At 33.0% G+C, this 20,156-nt stretch overlaps 2 protein-coding genes across 2 annotated transcripts; one reads left to right on the forward strand and one right to left on the reverse strand.

Annotated features, from left to right (window-relative positions):
- On the forward strand, positions 1-863 carry LOC148766414 (uncharacterized). The gene is made up of 3 exons (XM_088827283.1): positions 1-267; positions 504-654; positions 736-863. The coding sequence occupies exons 1-3, from the start codon at positions 1-3 to the stop codon at positions 861-863; spliced, it is 546 nt and encodes a 181-aa protein (XP_088683409.1).
- A 7,822-nt stretch (positions 864-8,685) lies between these two features.
- On the reverse strand, positions 8,686-11,105 carry LOC105976989 (uncharacterized). Its single transcript, XM_013002254.2, has 3 exons — positions 11,038-11,105; positions 10,671-10,759; positions 8,686-9,020 (listed from the first exon to the last, which is right to left on the reverse strand). Exons 1-3 carry the CDS (start codon positions 11,059-11,061, stop codon positions 8,873-8,875), a joined length of 261 nt encoding a protein of 86 aa, XP_012857708.2. The 5' UTR covers positions 11,062-11,105; the 3' UTR covers positions 8,686-8,872.
- Positions 11,106-20,156: the final 9,051 nt, after the last annotated feature.

Consider the following 20,156-nt stretch of genomic DNA (forward strand, 5'->3'; position numbering starts at 1 on the left):
ATGCCAGTTCTAGTAGAATTCGCGGTGGAGGACACAGTAAACATATTGGTGTTAGATGAAATGGATTACGACCGCTTTGAAATTAGTAGAGAACTTCAACGGTGTCTTGCTTCCATTATAGATGAGCAAAGAAAGGTTTATGATGTAGTAATGGATGATGTATCCAATGACTGTGGTGAAATGTTCTTTCTACATGGGCATGGTGGAACAAGAAACACGTTTATCTGGAAAACTCTTTCGGCTGCAGGCCGTTCCAAGGGAGAGATTGTAACTAATGTTGCATCGAATGGTATAGCATCGCTATTGCTCCTCAGTGGAAGAACAACTCATTGTCGATTTGACTACCCATAAATGTACATGAGACTTTTACCTGCAACATATCGTAATACAGTCCACATGCGGAGTTGCTCATTAGGGCAAAGTTTATTATATGGGACGAGGCTCCTATGATGCATATATATTGTTTTAAAGCGCTTGACAAGAAAATGAAGTCAATATTACAGGTAGACAAACCATTTGGTCGTAAGGTGGATGTTCTTGGAGGAGATTTTAGGCAGATTTTACCAGTTGTACTCAAAGCATCAAGGCAGGTCATAGTACATGCTACGGTAAACTCCTCTCCACTGTGGAATTTCTGTCGTGTCTTGAAGTTGAGTAAGAACATGAGATTGTAGTCATGTTCTTCTCACTGCAACGTGAATGAGGTAAGATAATTTGGAGACTGGATATTGAAAGTTGGTAATGGGGATGTTGGGGAACAAAATGATGGTGAAGTTTCACTAGAGATTCCCGATAACATGCTGATTGGTGATTCAAAAGATTCATTCAGAGACCTACTGAACTTTGTCTATCCGATTTGTTGAGTAACATATATGATCCATATTATTTTCAAGGAAGGGCAATTCTTGCACTAACTAATGAATGCATCGAGTCTGTGAACGATCACTTAATGTCTCTCCTTCCAGGACATGAGAAGTTGTACCTGAGATCAGATAGTATGTGTAAGGATGAGCAAACAACGGAGGATAATGCATAAATCTATTCGACATAATTCCTCAACACAATAAGATGCTCCGGATACTCATAACATATTTTTAATATTGTTCGTCGATGACGTTTTGTATTTATTCCATTTTAGTGATTGCAATAAGTGAAAATTGTTAATTCCATTTTTCTGTGTAAATTCAATATGCGTAACAATTAATAAATTATTAACTTTGTTTTACAGATATGTATTTTAAGTTGAAAATTAAGTGCCCCGTGCATTGCACGGGTGAATACTAGTTTATTTAAATATGGGAATAAATCCCACGTATCACCTTATTAGTCTTGCCGCCCAATTTTTTTGTAAATATGTTTCTTAACCCTTCAATATTTTGTTTCGTCACCATAATCTTATATAAATTATAAACACACACGCACACACACTCGCGCATACACACACACTCGCGCACACACACACACACACACATTTACACACACACACACATATATATATATATATATATATATATATATATATATATATATATATATATATATATAACATAAAATGGTGAAAAATAGTACTATTTTTAATAAAAAAATTATAAATATGTACTTAATTTTTATTCTTTTATTAATACTTTTAAAAATAATATGGAACGGTGTTTTGAAATCCTTAAAATATTAAATGGAATACGTTATTGTTTTGGATTAATTAGTTTTTTTTTTTTTTTTTTTTTTTTTTGATGCTTGAATATGATAAGATTATAATATGTACTATTTGAATTAAAATTTAACAATATAAACTTCTTTTGCGGTGTTCTGTGAACTTAAAAATTTAACTCGCCCCTAACTTTTGATCCACCCCTAATTCTAAGTGAAAACAATATCATCAGCAGCACACAGTTTGACTACTCAAATTTGCACTGTGGACATTAAGTGGAGTAATATATTATCGGTTTTAAGGTTAAAATTGTTTAAAACAGTTACGTTTAGCCTTTTTCATGTATTTGACCGTTACAGACTTACAGTTATTCTTCTTTAATTAATTCAAACATTATTTGTGAAGTAACCGCAAAAGAAATTGATATGTCAGTTATTGTTTTCTTCAGAAGTACTGTAATTAGTACGTATCTTTAATTGCTCTAATCAAATTGGTTATTATTGAAGATAAATTCTAGCTGAAATGTTTGGATTGAAACATTCTGATTTGCAAGAACTCGAACATCTGTTGTGAACAAATATAAAGGCTTGAAGCCTAGTTCAAATATATGAAAGCTTTAAAGGGTATATGGATCGGATACAAAGGCTTGAGGCCTATATTAAAAATGGAGACGTGAAGTCTCGGTTGGAGATTAGACTCGAAGTCTAAATAATAAAATATTCAAATTTGAAGGTTTGAGTTAATGGGTATTTCCCATTTATAGTATTATTATTTCACGATTAAGTACTATAGCGATTTTTATTGAGGCTTGAGGCCCAAATCGAGCGCGTGCAATGAAGTGACTCGAAGATTTGAATTATTCAGATTTATACATGGTACTATTTGTTTCATAATTAATTACCAATTATAAAGGCTTGAGGCCTAAATTGAGTACATAAATTCAAGGTATAAAACTCAAACCTTGATATATGAGTTGTATATAAGTATACTCGAATGAACTATTCACTTTGTGATTCAACAATATGAGAAATATCACAAAGTTTGAAATTATTTATATTCGATAGTTCAAGAACAAACGTAACTATGATGTATGGAACATTGATGTTTAGATCCATCTATGTGTATTGGAAACACAAGCCAAATATTTCATATTGAAATGTGTCTAGAAGACACCGAGCAAAATATTATTGTTTCATTTTCATGAAACAAGTAAATAATTGGGGGTATGTGCCATGAACACATCTAGGGGTGGAAATCGGAACGAAATTTTCGATTTCTGCCGATTTCGATCCGAATATTTCCAATTTTGGAATGATTTTTGTAATCCGATTTCCAAAATTCCGATTTCCGAAAATTCTGAAAAAATCGGATTGGAATCGGAAATTAATATAAAATTTTAGGAATTTCAGAATTCCAATAAAAACATAATTCCGAAAATTTCCGATTATTTCCAAAAATTTCCAATTTTTGTATGTATTTAAAAATTAGTTTATATATATTACATACAGTCTAAAGCCACTATAAAGACTCGGCCATAATTTTATTTCAATACATTGATATTTTTTACCCATTTAATTTTGGCCCATTGCTATAAATATCCCAAATCTTATAGTCCAAACCTAATTTTTTCGTTTCCCCTTGTTTCATAATAGCGCAGCTGCAACATTGTTTCTCTTCTTCTCTTACATTCTAATCTATTTTCGCCACTCTGCTTCTCTTTGTCAAGTCGCCGCCATCAGCTCTTGGTGCAGTTGTTTCTTCAATCGATCATTCTTTTTCCTTGAGAATCTTATAGGACATTTCTCATTTATTTCGATCGACCACAAGATCTCAGCAAATTTGAAGTAAAATTTTAACATATTTGAGATGTTTTCATCGGTAATTGTCAGATTAATGAAAATGTTGAGATGTGTGAAAAAATCCAAAAAACATAGTGTTTATGTATTTTTTTGTGGGTTTGTCTATGAGTTTGTTGTTGTGTGTTCAAGAAATCTGTGAAAATTTCAAAAAAAAAAAAAACGTAAAAGAAAAATTGCGAAAAAAATCCGATATTCCGAAATTTCCGAAAAAATCGGAATCGGATTCTTTTCTTGAATTCCAAAAAAAGGAATCGGAATCGGAATCGATATTACGATTCCGAAAAAAATGGAAATTTTCCGAAATTCCCGTATCCGATCTAATCCGTCCGATTTCCACTCCTAAACATATGATAAGTAAAAGTAACATTATATATAGTTACTTATGAAGAAGAGATATAGATATATGATCCCCTCTATATATAATCTGCTCTCTTTAATCTTGACTTTGTTGTTTTGAAAACGACAAGTAAAATATATCATATTGATATATTTGTCTTGAGAATACATATAAAGGATAATTGTAAGAGAAAATATTCTCTAATTTATTTGACTTAAAATGGTCCATCAATAGCAATACTTTGTGTCTATGTTATGATCATGAAGTGGCAACAGAAAAACTCAAGTTGCACTCATGATAGCAAAATCAAGAAATTTTTATAGCATATCGTACTATAATACGAGTTGTGATCTAAAATGGAAATATTAAGCTCGTTCAATTATTGTTATTCTTTGACAATAAAAACAACAAAATATTTCAAGAGATATCATGGTGCTTATTACATCATAAATTTATCTCACCATTAGAGGTAAAGAGATGTGAGAAATATGAAAAATGATTGATCATATATCCATTTTACGATAAAACATGTCGATAAGCTTTATCAAGCATCAATTGAAAAACAAAAGAATTTGCGTTGATTTTGGAGTTAGGATTTTGACCAATTCAATTAAAGATTTGAATCACAAGAGTTCAGTGATGCAAATTTCATTCCATACCCATATCTATAGAGGTATGTACATGATCTTGTTTTTTTTTTTTTTACATAATTGGTCTAGCCGAGATGAAATTTCAATCCAAACGAAAAAGGGATTTGATTTTGTTGGAACTTCAGCTGCACTTTGACGACCAATCACGAAATTGGCGGATTGAATCTCGAACTCTTTTTGCTCTCTCTTTTCATAGTTGATAATTTGCAGCAATAATCTTATTAATAAAAGTAAGGTTGCTCCTGGTAAACCCTATGAAACCTTTCCCGCTCATTTTATAATAATTTATTTAATTATTTATTTTTATTATTTTATTTTATTTAATATAATCAAGTTTAATAAATCCATTAAGTATCCAATTTTTTTGACCCCAAGTCTAAGTATCCTATTAATAAAAGTAAGGATGTTCTTGGTGTTAAGTGTATATTTTTAGACTTTATCGTACCTTTTTATTTTAGCTTTTGGTGTGTTTTAATGATAATTGGTGCTTAAAAAGTTGATTTATTGTATTTTAGGTACAAATTGAAGAATTGGAAAAGTATGGGGTCAAAACTGTAATTTTGGAGCAAATATATGTCAAAAGTGAAAAAATCAAAATTCTGAAGATTTGAAGCTCGGACCCCCGTCCGAGTTTTAGTTCAAATTGTGGGACCCCCGTCCGAGACTCCGAAGCTGTAAAGGAATTTTAATTGCACAAGGAAACTGCCTTCTTCCCCAAGTTCTTCACCTTATATAAGACCAACCCAAGCACACAATTGGGGATCTTTTTTTACGCAATTTGGAGAGCAACAAAGCAATAACGAAGACGAAGAATTCGAAGACTCTAAGCATAGATTTATCGTTTATGACTTATTTTATTTGTGTTTTTCCTTTAATCATGAGTAGCTAATTTTCTTATTTCTAGGATTTTATTTGGAACCCTATGCGGGATTTATGAACCCTTTTCTATGATTTTATGCAAGTTTTAATTCCGGATTATTTCTCCTACTTGTTTTATTAAGTGCATGAATTTGATCACCTTATGTGCTTTTATGTTATTGTTAATCGCATGAATCGGAAGATCAGGTTAATAATTAGAATTGTGGTAGAAGAGTCTTTGTGGTATTAACATAGGAATATAGTTAATCTCTTAGGTAGCCATTATTGAGATTTGTGCTTAATGTTATGTTCTAGAATTAATTGCATAGGAATATAGTAATTGAATCTAGAGTATTAGAATCGTAATACACGTGGAAGCGGGTTATGATTATTTTAGCATCTCAGGTTAATAATCCGGGTTAATTGCTTGCATAATTGAAGGAATTGGGGGAGTACTAATCACATAGGGGGGAGAATAAAACCCTAGACTTGTTTACTTTGATTAATCTTCGTGTTTTAAATTGCTTTCTTCTTTTTGCTTGCTTTTTAATTTAATTTAATTTCGTTAATTCTCTCTAAAGTCGACTGTGTAGGGTGGGCTTGATAATAATTGGTAGAACTTAGCGTCTAGGATTAAGTAATTGAATATTCCCTGTGGGTTCGATATCCGGACTTAATTGTCCACTATATTACTTGTACGATACGTGCACTTGCGTGTAGGTTTTCGGCCAACACTTGGTAAACTCTAAAAAAAATCCGCTTATTTGATAGTTATAATTGACATTTATTTATTTAATTAATTTTATTATTTTATTATATTTAATATAAGCAAGTTTAATAAATCCTTTAAGTATTCAGACTTTTTGGCTCCAAATCTATGTATCTTTTCCAATAAAATGGTTATTTTACTCAATATTAATTTTATGAAAAAATTATGTAATTGTTTAGAGAAACATTTGGTTCTTATCTTATTAATAAAAGTAAAGTTGCTCCTAATAAACTCTTGAGATTTAAAGGCATCATTGATTTAAGTAAATTTACTCAGGCCTCTTCTGGGTGATAAAGAAGATGATTCGTCAAACTTCTACATTATCTGATATAAGATAAATATAAAACCATATTACATCAAAAGCATAAAATTAAATTAATAAATATTGTAAAAAATTTTATGGATGGGGATTATCATCAATGCATATAGCAAAACATCAAATGAATTGAAATTTTAGTTTTATCGTTTAAATTCAACTTTACTTTGTATTAGTTTTACTTCAATTCCGTGCATCGCACGGGCCAAAAATCTAGTATACATAATAATATGAAGATAAGAAAGGTGAGGCGCGGACTAGGTCGCTCTCTTAAGACGAATTTCACGACCCTTTCTCTAACCAGATGTAGAAAGGTTTCGATCGTGTCGCCTATGGGATACAACATCACAACCTATCTCTCCATTGTAACTTCACCGAAACTGCACGTTCAAGTGAAGCAGAAGCTTACACCCGACACACAACAAGAGCTCAACATATATGTATGTATATGGATGATATATGATCTTAGAAATATTTTTTTTCTTTCTCTACTCTAATACTTTTACAAAACCACCAAAGTCTCCTTTATATAGTATAAAATGTGACCACCATAAAACCTCTATTTAATATAGAATTTATGATGTTTTATGTGGAAAAATAATGTTTTTAAAGGTGGTTTCAAAATGGGGCAAATACTCATAAATCTCTAAACCCAAACATAAAGTGCGGGTCAGTCCCCAGTAACATTTTATAAGCATGTTGGACCATAAATCAAACTTAAATATGCACTTAACTTCCTAACTGGTGTGCAAAGTCCGAAAAACCCTTCACTTTATTTTGAAATTATCCGCGAATTCTGACAAACCTTTTCACCTACTTTTTCACGCGCCGGTTCGGAGACACGCTCCACACCTTTTTAACTATCCGTTGTCATTCAATTTTCGAACCATTTTCTAAGCGGTTTCTAAGCAGTTTTTCTTGGTAAGCAAGCACTTCTTCAGGTTTTTCGGTTTTTGTTTGCTTGTATAAATAACCACAACAAGGCGGAAAGTAGACAACAACAGAAAGGAAAGTAATAATTTTCGAAGTAGAAGAATGGTGCGGGCAAAGAAGGGGAAGGAGAAGCAAGGTTTTTTTTTTTTTTTTCAGGAATCGATAATGAAATTTGTTGTTGTTTTTTGCTTAGGTTAGCAAAAAACAAACTGCATGTTCTCATATTGAATGATTTTGAACATTTCCAGTAGTGGGTAGTATCCAACGGTGAGATTGGGGTTTTCTCAAATAAAAAAATTGAACAACTGGTTCCAATAAATGTTGTTTTCTTGTTTATGTTTGCAAAAGTTGTTCATTTGCTGTTGAATTGCATGATTTTGAACACTTGCACTCTTGGGTATCATTCGTCTAACACATCAGTATTTTCCCAAATCATTATTGGTCATAACAAGGGTTTGATTTAGGGGGAGTTAACTTGAGGGGGAGTACCGTGTAGTACTCAGTATCCTAAAGATACCCGGGTGCCCTGTTGTACTCTTTTCCATTGTGCGCGGTTTTTTTTCCTACAGGTTTTCGTTACTCGCCAAGGTTTTAACGAGACAACACATGCTGATTGAAAGATTGTGCGTTGTACTCTTTTTCCTAACCGAGGTTGTTTTTTCTTACTGGGTTTTTATTACTCGGAAGGTTTTAACGAGGCAACATGAAAAGCACAATAATATTTTGATAGGAATCCCCAAGGGGGAGTGTTGTAAATAATATGGAATAATGGATCTTTTCTTTTTTTAGTAAATTCAAGTCCATTACAAGGGGAAGTATGGGAAGGGATGAGGGGGGAAGGGACTCGAACCCTAGACCGTTACCCTATTGGTAAAGGCTAGGTACCAACTCTCCTAATGAGGGTTGGTATGGAATAATGGATCTTCCTATCCTAACACATGAGAGGTTGTAACCTCGATATTCCACTATAGATTTTCAACTTCCCACTACCCCATTATCCCCACACATTTTAGTGGTTGTAACTCCTATGTAACTCATTTGTAACTTCCGGTGGATTACACCTATATAAATGAGAATTTCCCCTTCCCTAAACACCCACAATTTTCTCTCTACGAATTGTTGTTCTTTGCATTCTCTCTTTCTCTCTTTGTCTTTTTATTTACATTCTTATGTATTTTCACAAACACAAACCAAAGAGCTAGATAAATAGGCCATTTTACAACAATAGGAACATTTTTGCTAATATTAATAATACATTTCTTCGTTTTTGCAATATAATTCGAATAAGGTAGAGTTTCTTTTACAATTCACTCCGGAAAAAACGTAGATTTGATCATTTATTTATTGACATTTTTTGATACAAAACTCAACAAAGAGAGAAGAATATTAATTATATTCAACAAACGATTACATAGATAATTAAACTAATTAATCTTCACACATGCAACTTGATTATTTTGAGGGTTTAATTTCACGCGCGGGGGCTACATAAAAAAGTTCAATCATTTGTCGTCGGAGAAGAAGCGGTTGACTGATGGCATGACTTCCGGCGGCCGTGTACGAAGGAACTTACGGAGGTTGTGCTCTCGGTACGTCAGTCCTTCCTCTTCGTTTTCGAGAACTGCTGTTGTCCGATGAGCTTTGTTGATTCTGCCAAATCAAGAGGAAATATTCATTAAATAATCATTTTTATTAATATTAATTTACTTATATATATTATACAATTTAATAAAATAAATGGTCATTACAAACAAGTCCATCAATGGGTATTTATTCATATAGAAATCCAAACAAAAAATTCCTTTACAAATAAGTCCATATATGGTCCAGATTTTTGTAAAAGACTAAAATAGCCTCTCATACTTTAATATGCTCCAATTTCAGCCTTAATTTAATTTAACCTCAAATTTCACAAATTATTCAATTTTGACCTCAATACTTTTTTTTTTCAAATTCTTTTCTTTTTGCCGCCGGATTCCGCCGTTGACTTTTCGATTTTTTTTTCTTTCGGATTTTTTCACCGGTTTCCAGCGTTGACCGGCGGTCAACATGTCGGTCTCCGTCGTTGACTTTTTCGATTTGTTTTCTTTTTGTAACATTTTTTTTCGTTTAAACAGCAATATTGTTGTGATTGACAATAATATTAACTATATTACTGTCAAACACAGTAAAATTAACTAAACTACAGTTTAACACAGTAATATTGCTATATTAATCTCTAGCGCAGTAATATTAACACAACAAAACTCATTATTATTGTGTAATAGAGTAATATTACTATGTTGACCGTTCAACAAATGTAAACATAATAAAAAGCCAAAAAAATTAATATTACTGTGAGTTACAGTAACATTACTATAACAACAGTAATATTACCGTCAACCACAGTAACATTACAATAATAGACAGTAATATTATTACGTTACTCCATGAATAAGTCAAACAAACAAAAAAATCCAAACAAAATAATAATATTGATGTGGTTGACAGCAATATTACAATAACAACAATAATATTACCGTCAACCACAGTAATATTATTGTGTTTACAGTAATATTACAATAATATACAGTAATTTTTTATTACGTTACTCCGTGAATAACTCAAACAAAACAAAAAACCTTAAAAAATAATAATTAACAGTAATATTATTGTGTTTACAGTTATTTTACTGTCAACGACAGTAATATAATTACGTTGACTTGTCAACAAATCAAACTAAATAAAAAATAAAATAAAAAATAATAATATTACGTTAATTTACTGTCAACGGCAGAACAATTACATAAATGTATTGTCAACGGCAGTACAATTACGTTAATTAACTATCATTGACAATATAATTACGTTAATTTACTCTCAGTGACATCACACAAAAAAAAAAAAAAAAGAAAAAAAACTTAAAAAAACTAAAAAAACACTAAAAAAAATCAACACCGGAATCCGGCGGTGGAAAAAAACAAACAAGAAAAAAAAAAGTCAACGTCGGAAACCGGTGAAAAAATCTGGAAAAAAAAAATCGAAAAGTCAACGCCGGAATCCGGCGGCAAAAAAAAGTTTTTGAAAAAGAAAAGTCAAAATTGGATTTTTGTGGACAAATTGATTAAATTGTGATTACAATTAAGAATTGGGTATAAAGGGTTGAGGGTAATATTATCATATACATGAATGTTTCATTTATTTATAATAAATATTAAAGGGATTGACTTATTGGTGAAAGAGATACAGCCCCTAAACTTAGAATAATAAGATGTTTGGTAGGAGACTTATGAAAAAAAAAACCCTAAAATAAAATTGTACCTGACATCAGGATTTAGAATAACATTCCTTGTAAGCTGAAATAGACACATTCCAGTAACAAAACTCATGGCCGCTATAAGAGGGTAAACCTGTTTAATTTGTATTTTAACAATATTGTTTAATTTTGTCTTTAATTACTTGTATATAAATTATAACACCAACCACCATTTTTGCAATATTTTTTAATGGATATTGTTGCAGTGAACATGCAACAAATTAAATGATAATTAACACTACTTAATGATAATAAACATGCAGTGATGTATATTTTTTTAATACATTTTATATTTTTGTTATCCCTAATGTTTCATCTAATTAAAAAAGAAAATTGGAAATTACAAACAAGAAACTTACGATTGAATACAACCTCCGGTTTAACCCAACGCCCCATATTCGAGTATTTGACGTCTTCTTTAGTAATTAGCTTTCGCGTAATAGAAACACTAAAAGTCAAAGCCAAGTATTTTATGAAAATTTTATGTCTATGTATTATGGCAATTTGTGGGGAGATCTATGTACATATTTATACTCATACAATTTGACTTAGGCAAGGGAATATACTATATATTATAATAGTAATTTCATTTATCAATTGCAATGAAAAAGATGGGAAATTTTGGCCGAGGGGCTTATTTCAGTGTGCCATAATTCAATTTTTTTTACATCAAGACCAAAAACAAGGTGCTATAGCCTCTTGTTTTATTTATTTACTTATTCATTTATTACTTTTAATAGTAATATTGTCATTTTCTCGTTATTCTTTTATAAGTCAAATTAAATTTGGGACCTCTGCAAAATCTTGTGTAAAATTGATGGGTTTCGTAGCCCAATTTTAGTCATCTAATGGGCCTGTGTAAAATCAGTAAAAGGTATATGATGGGGTTAATTTCACTTTGCACCCTTAAAATGTAGTAATATTGATACTTTAACCCAAAAGAAATTAATAGCACTTTGCACCCTTAAAAGTGATAAATCATTCACATTGCACCCCAATTAATTTTTTTATGATTTCATATTTGAGTATTATTTCCAAATGAAATTTTTCTTTTGTGTGATAGAATTCTCATAATGTGAATGATTTATTACTTTTTGAGGGTGCAAAATGCTATTAATTTGTTTTGAGGGTGCAAAATGGAAATAAGCCTACATTTGCATAAAACACAAATTTATATCCAATTTATGTTGGGACTATTAGCCATAACCCCCTCTAGTGTTTTTTTAATAAGGGGGATCCAGCCATATTTTTAATATTAGTAGAAAACTCACTATTTTAATGATTCCCGAAAATAGCCTTCTCGAAGACACACGCACAAAATCCAGAAATTTGAGATCCCCACAATCGTGTGTGATTATATCCCAAAAAAATCACTTCCCAAATTTTTCCATAACCTCCCATCTACAAACTATAATTTTTTTTATATATAATTTAAATAAATTTAAATTTTTTTTTTTTATTATTTTTTTTATAAACTAACAATAATAGCTTAAAAAAACATTTCTTTTATAAAACTATCGAAAACTACTGTAAAGTTATCGACAATAATATATACAAAAAATAGCAAATCCCGAAATCAATTACAAAGTAACGGAAACAAGTATGAAGAAAATTGAAAAACATCATAGCAAAAATGATATAAAGAAAATCACAATAAACACGAAAAAAAATATAAACTTTTTGCTTGAATTGAACGGCACCAGATCTGAACTTGGTCGCGAAGCGTTTTGCATCGTCGGGCTTGTCGGAATGACGAGATCCGGAATATGCACTTGAAAATCAACTAAAAATTTCGAAAACCTATCGAAAACAACTAAAAAAATAGCAAAATAACGAAAACAACTAAAACAAATAGCAGAATAACGAAATCAACTATAAAAATAGTAGAATAGCGAAAACAACTATAAAATATAGGAGAATAGCAAAAACAACTACTTTTTGGGAAAGATACTCAACATCAAAAGCATCACAAAAAAATTAAAAAGAAGACCGCGGCGAGGCACAGGTGGAAGGGGCAAGACGCGGCGGCGGCAGGGTCACAGGATCCGGCGGCGAAGACGAAGAAGGGTAGAGGTAGATAGGGATTTATGAGTTCTTATTCATGTCTTATACAACTATATCGGAAATTATAGCGATGGCGGAAACGACAACGACACCGAGATCTCTAGATCCGGCAGTGAAGACGAGATTTTTTTAAAAATGTTTCGTCATCGGAGTGCTGGGTAGATGGAATCAATTTTTCACCATCACGGTGTAAAGTAACGTAATTGAGAGGAATTAATATTTTATTGATGCTACTGTGATTACATTGTGTAGATATATATATACACAAGTACAGATAATCAAAGATAACTGTTTGTAGACTAAAAATAAAAAATGATAAGTTTCAAGTTGTTAGGGTTTGAGAGTTTTGAGGAGAGGAGATATGCACGGCTGTTCCAACTGATAGAGAGTCTGCAGTTGTGCAATCTCTAATACACGGCCTTGAGGAGAGGCTTTTGGCGGCGGCGGTCAGAGATGGCGACAATGAGATTTCTCATCCGCTCATTACACTTATTTTGGTCGGTCTGATTAGTTCCTCGGCGGAGTGGCTCAAAGACTTTGGAGTAGAGAGGCGGCGGCGAGCGGAGGGAGAAGGGAGAACTTGGTAGTATCGGAGTTGAGGTGGAAGGTGGAGATGGCGGCGACGGGGCTGAGATGGAAGGGGAGAGATGACGCCGTAGAGAGAAAAGAGGGAGAAGAAGAAGAAATACAATTTGATCGTGATAGGGTTTGGCAATTTGAGAAATAATAAATTTGAAATAATATAAGTAAATTATAATTGGGTAAATTACACCCACACCCCGAAGGTATGCTTAAATAACTTTAAGGTTCTTGTGGTATCGATAATTACACTCACCCCCTTGAAACGTTGTTATAAACTCTAATGGGATAATGCATTGGATACGTTATTACGATAGAGTTCTAACGGACTATTGGTTTCAGAAAGTGGTGGAGACAACAAAGAGTTATGGGTGATTTAAAAAGTATTGGGGGAGCCATGTCACCCCATTACTCCCATAATTACGATTACAATTATGTTTTGTGAATAATTAATAGGTTTTGTTGATATGAGCACCGAAAATGAACAAGCTATAAATTGCAGTGGAAATGAAAAACAAAGATGATGAATTGTGAACGTCCGATTCTACGAACATGCGGAGCACACCAAAAAGTGCAGTTTTATCGATGTAACAAATGGTGAGGACAAATGTTTGTTTACAATCATATTAACATATATATATAACTGATTATTCACAAAGCATTATTTGTTACATATGTCGTAAAAAATATGTTAATAATATTCGTCGTCTAACTTCTTTTGATATGTTGTGTTTCAGTAATTTTGAAATGGCGTACATGACCAAAGTTAGATTACGAAGTATTCGTGCCAGACAGATGGATGGAATTTGATTCAATGAGGTTCAATCGACCACGCCTAATACCAAGATATCACCTAATATCCCCAAAAGTTCAGTTCTATCGGATATTACAAATGGTAACACTCAATATATATATATATATATATATATATATATATATATATATATAGTTGATTACAAAACATTATTTGTTACTTATGTCGTCAAAAATATGTTAATATATATATCCGTATTCTAACTTATTTTGATATGTTGTGTTTGAGTAATTGGAAATGGCGTACATGACCAAAGTGTTGCGGAGCAGTTTGCAAGAAAATCGCTAATATGCTCGAAAAACTTGGATACAAGAATTTTATGCATGGGCACCCCATCAATTCGTACATTTCATTTTTTTGGAGAGATGATGTGTCTCTTCAGATGGAGGATATTCATGAACAGTGTCTTGCGGTATGGGTGGACCTCCCTAATTTCTATTATGGAAATCTCACTTTTGTTTATGCTAAATGCTGTCGCGAGGAAAGGTTGCGGCTCTGGATATATATCTGAATCAGCTCAGTAGTAATTTCAGCATCCCGTGGCTTATGTGGGGAGAGACTTTAATGTGATCAATAATTTAGACAAAAAAAAAGGGAGGCTCTAACGCTAATCTTCGTGGAATTCAAAAGTTTAATGACTTCCTCCTCGACGCTAGACTCTCGGACGCCGGTTACGAGGGTAATTCTTTCACGTGGAGCGATAAACAGAGGGGGAGAAATTGCATATGGCAGAGAATAGATAGAATGTTGATGAACGCCGAAGCCACTGCAGCATACTCGTTTAAGGCTTTACATTTGGCGAGAATCGAATCCGACCATTGCCTGCTCCTAACTATTTTCGGCCGTTTGCAGCGCCGGAGAGGAGGATTTTAGTTTCAAAAAATGTGGATAGATCATCCAGAATTTGAATCCTTTGTTGCGAACAATTGTCTCTCCGATAATCAAGATTCATGCCAGTATTTCGAGAGTAAATTAGCTCACCTCCGGAAATCACTCAAACTTTGGAATTGGCATACTTTCCGAAAAATTGAAAACAATATTGGAGCTCTTCAGGGTCAAAGATCGCCAACGACGAAATAATATTTCTCTCAAGCTCGAGGATGGTTCCTTCACGTCCGACGGGAAGGTGATTGGTGAGAAAGTGGTTACATACTTTTCGACCGTCTTTGAAGCATCGCCATATCTTATGGACAATTCCTTATTCAATCATGTGGGCTCTAAGGTCTCATCATACGAGATGAATGCCAAAATCAACACACTTCCAGCCGAGGAGGAGGTTCTCTAATCTGTTCGGGATCTTTCTCCAGATAGTGCTCCTGGGCAAGATGGGTACACGGGCTATTTTTTCGTCAAATGCTGGAATATTATCAAGATGGATTTTATGAAACTCGGGGATTATCCTTCCAAGAACACGTCTACTACCCTATTGGTGCTATTACCAAAAATTCCAAACATGGAGTCATTTAATAATTTCCGTCTAAATAATCGAAGTATTCATGACTGGATAGCGATCGCTCAAGAACTAGTGTCTGGTATTAACCGAAAAATCTAGGGAGGAAACATCATCTTCAAATTCGACATGTCCAAGGCTTATGATAGATTGGAATGACGATTCTTTCTGAAAGCCATGCAGCCCCTGGGCTTCTCCCATCAAGTTTGTGATTTGATGTATCGGTCTTTCTCCAACATTTGGTACTCGTTTCTCATCAATGGAGAATTATATGGGGATTTCAAATCGTCAAGAGGGGTCCGGCAAGGCGATCCTTTATCTTCGCTTTTGTTCCTTATCTTTCAAGAAATTCTCACCTTGGACATTAAAACTCTTGGAGGAACAGGCTAAAATTAATAAATACGAAACCCGTCGGGGCTCTCTTCACATCTCTCTCACCTCTTCTACGTGAACGAACTGTTGTTGTTTACTAAGGGAGCGTGGAGATACTATGCCAATACTTGGCAATAATGCTATAGCTCTGATTAGTTCATGGATTTTAAAATAACGAAAATGAAAATGCAAAGATGAGGATCAACAACTTTTGGAATTCTAATTGTGTTTGGTTCCTAAAAAAATGGTGATGAGGAAAATTATTTTCCTTAGTTTTGTTTGGTTCTTGAGTGAAAATAAAAGAGAAAAATACCAATTAAAATGAAATAAAAATAATTTGTTATTAAATACTAAGGCTTTGTTTGGACCATTTTTTTTCAAATTAAATTCTAATCGAAAAAGATATATTTTTTTAATTTTAAAATAATTCTAACCCAAAAAAGTATCATGTAACGAATAAAGCAAAATGTAAAATAAGATGGACATTTTATATGTGTATATATATATCTTTTCCTTTTCTTATTAATGCATTTTAATTATCAAAAAGAAAAAAAGAGAGAGACATAAGAAAGAGAAGAGGAGAGGTAACCGAGGAGAGAGAAAGATTTGAGAGAGAAGAATAATAGGTAGAGAGAGGTAAAGTGACACATTATCCTCATTTTTTTAGGGAAATCCATTTCACTTGTTTTAGTGCAATTTTTTTTTTTCACATTTTCCATGAAATTGTTTTAAATAGTAATTTACTTATCAACCAAACAATAAAACTATTTTACATCACATATTCACTATATTACCTACTATTTTCCTTGAACCAATCATACCCTATATGTACGGTTCGATGAAACACCTCATCAAAGACTAGACGGACGGATTCAATACTAAAAGTTAGCATGGCTTACTTGCCCTCGGGATTCTTATGATTGGTTGCTGGGAAATCTGGAAGGTGAGGTGCACGGCTATTTTTTAGGAGATTCCTATGAATATTATTACAATTGTTCGAAACATTACCCCTTATCTCTCAACTCTGAATAAATCGACGGTGGTGAAAGCATCGACGAATAACTTCAACAAAATTTCCATGCAACAATTGAATTTGAGGATTAAACCTCAAGAGAAGAACCGCGGAAAATAGATCAAATGGAATCCCCCTAACCAGAATCAACTCAAGATCAACGTGGACGGGTCTCGTAGAGGCGATGAATGCTCGGGTGGAGGCATTATCCGATCTCATGCATGCCGAGTTATATACATTTTTTCTCAATATTTCGGTCATGGGTCTCTTCTTTTGGCTGATGATTTAGCCATTTTTTAAGGCTTGACCATCTGCCACGAATTGGGAGTGGAACAAGCTATAGTGGAATCAGACTCAAAGATGGTGGTTGATATGATAAACGGAAACATATGGGTTGCATGGGAACTTCATTACGTGATCAATGGAATTTGGTTGTTCCTCTCAGCGGATAGACGCGTGGAGCATATTTATCAAGAGGGAAATCAAGTGGCAGACGGTTAGGCCAAGTGGTCTCTAAGGCACAAAACTAATTTAGATTTTTGCAGTAGTATAACTCTTTCTAGTAGAATTTGACATTTAATTTTAATGGATAATCTAGGACTCTGTACTTTTCGTCATCGTTGTGAATAGGGGGTACTATTTTCCTTGTTCTAGGCCGACAAGATTTTTAACGAGGCCCCCCTGTGCCTTCATGGAATAAAAAGTACCATTTTGGCCAAAAAAATAGAAAACAATGAATTATAATTGTCTGACACTCAGACATAAATTCACATGTATGATCTTACATTATCAAGTGTGGACTAAATTACATCTGCATTTGAGTTATGTTCTCGATTTGTTGAGTGTTTAATATGGATAATGATAATTTGTGTACACAGATTTGAAATACACTATCAGTAAAAACAGTTGCAAAATTCAAAGGAAGAATGCTCAGAAATCGTGAACAAGGTATAACCAATGCATGTACAAAATAAAAAATAAATCAAAAGAGAAATAGGGATGTTACATTGAATAGTGCTGATATAGACTATGAAGGTTAGTAATAATATAATTGTTGATCTTAATTATGGATACTTACTTGACATCATTTAATAAATCTATATATATATATATATATATATATATATATATATATATATATATATATATATATATATAGGAACTAGGTTACATAGATACGGGAACGGGACACGGCGCGGCGACACACGGAGACGGACACCGGGAAACCTTTAATAAAAAAAAGTAGGACACGGGAACGTGGGGGATACGTGTAAATATTGAAAATATAGGGGTCTATTTGTAAATTATTAAAATATTTATTTTTACAATTTAAAATTTACATATATATATTTATTCAAATAGTGTTTCCATTTTTCAACCATAAATTAGCAAAAATTTCTAGATTAGGAGCTAGCATATGTCGTAGCCATTTTCACATCATACTAAAAATTAAGAAAACAATCAAATTAAATATAATAAAGAAATTTACGGCTAGGTACAGCCTATAATTAAAAAGGTAAAATAGGTTTTGACTTTTGCCTTTTGGGCTTTTAAAAAAAGGCTGCTAATTTTTTTTTTCCTTCTTTGACACGCGTCTCAATTTTGGATATGCGTGTCCAATTATTTAATAACTACTGACACGGCCCCCAAGCGTATTATACGCGTATTTGGGCGTTTCGTGTCGGAAATGTGTCCGACACGTGGGCACTTCTCAACCTAGGCGTATTTGTGTAACAGAGGATAGGAATGATTATGCTACTGATGGCGTAGATAATCTACACGGATTACTAACTATGCCTGCAAATATATACTATGATTCGAGTAGAAGGTATATTTTTTTGAAGAAGTATTGCAATATTTGGTACATTTGCAACTTATAAACAAGAACATAACAATTACATGTATTATTGGAATTACTATATATGACACTTACATAATTGAATTTATTTCTTGAACGCATAGTTCTTCGGTTTGTAATAGAAAGATGATATTACAGAGTCAAAAAATCCTACAGCCCGTTGCACGAAGTTTGGAAATGGATACAACACCTGTTGTGCTGGTCGATGAAGATTCACAAACTATACGTGATATTAGTTCAGACAGTGGAGGTAATTATACTTACATCACACTGACAATGCATGTCTTCTTAATCCTACCGATCTGTTTCATTATTTGATGCAATACTCACTTTAATGTCGTCAGATTCAGTGTAGTTTCCAATGGCGACGCATTTACTCATTGAGACGATGATGGTGGTAATAAATATTTTTTCTTGATATAAATGATAATATATTATTTTAATTATAATGAAGTTGATTAGTGTATATAATACATATTCATCATAACGACGATCGCTTTTTACATTGATAGAATATGATGATCTTGGAGGCCAATCATACGTATCTGAATCATGTGGGACATTGATGTGATATGACGAAAGGATTAATAAGCATAAGGCTACATCAAATCCTAAATATTCAATGTCTTGTGTAAGTGGAATTGTGGAAATGCCTAATTTGATAGATGCTCCCCGTCAACCACAAAGTTTGTTACATGGAAATGATTGAAGAAGCAAACATTTTCAAGAACATATTCAGTCGTACAACATGATATTCTAATTCACATCGTATACGTTCCTTATGCATGGCGAAAATTACCATTTGATGTGAAGTTTACTCCTAGGGGAAGGTTCGCGGCCGAAATTCGCTCAACTTTGTATATTTGATAAGGAGATGAAATCCAAAATGGAATGGACGCTGTCAGATATACATTATACTAAACTATTTTTAGTATATTAATTTAAATTATATATGTATATATATATAAAACATTAATATTAACACCGAAATTGTTATTTCAGATCTGGAAGTAGTTCGAACGATCTAGATCCTTCCATTGTTGCAATTAAAGGATATGGTTGATAATTGCAATGTGCTTACTCAGTCTTACAGAGCCGCTCAGTTCAATAGCATCGGGTTGTCGCTTATTATTTTTTGGATCCTATATGCAAAAAATTGACGCATGGTTAACCTTTCCCGTGTCCTCGTACTACTTTTTGAATTATTCTTCAAAGGGATGTCTTCCTTATCCCCAACCTCCCTGTACCGAAATAGCAGGGATACTACTATGGAAAATAAATTAAAGTGGGTGCAACTCACTGATTCTTTGCAGTTTTTTTGACTGGGTCTCTACCACTATGT

This window comes from Erythranthe guttata, chromosome 12 (genome assembly GCF_056151865.1).
Source record: "Erythranthe guttata isolate IM_541 chromosome 12, IM_541, whole genome shotgun sequence".
NCBI classification, from domain to species: domain Eukaryota; kingdom Viridiplantae; phylum Streptophyta; class Magnoliopsida; order Lamiales; family Phrymaceae; genus Erythranthe; species Erythranthe guttata.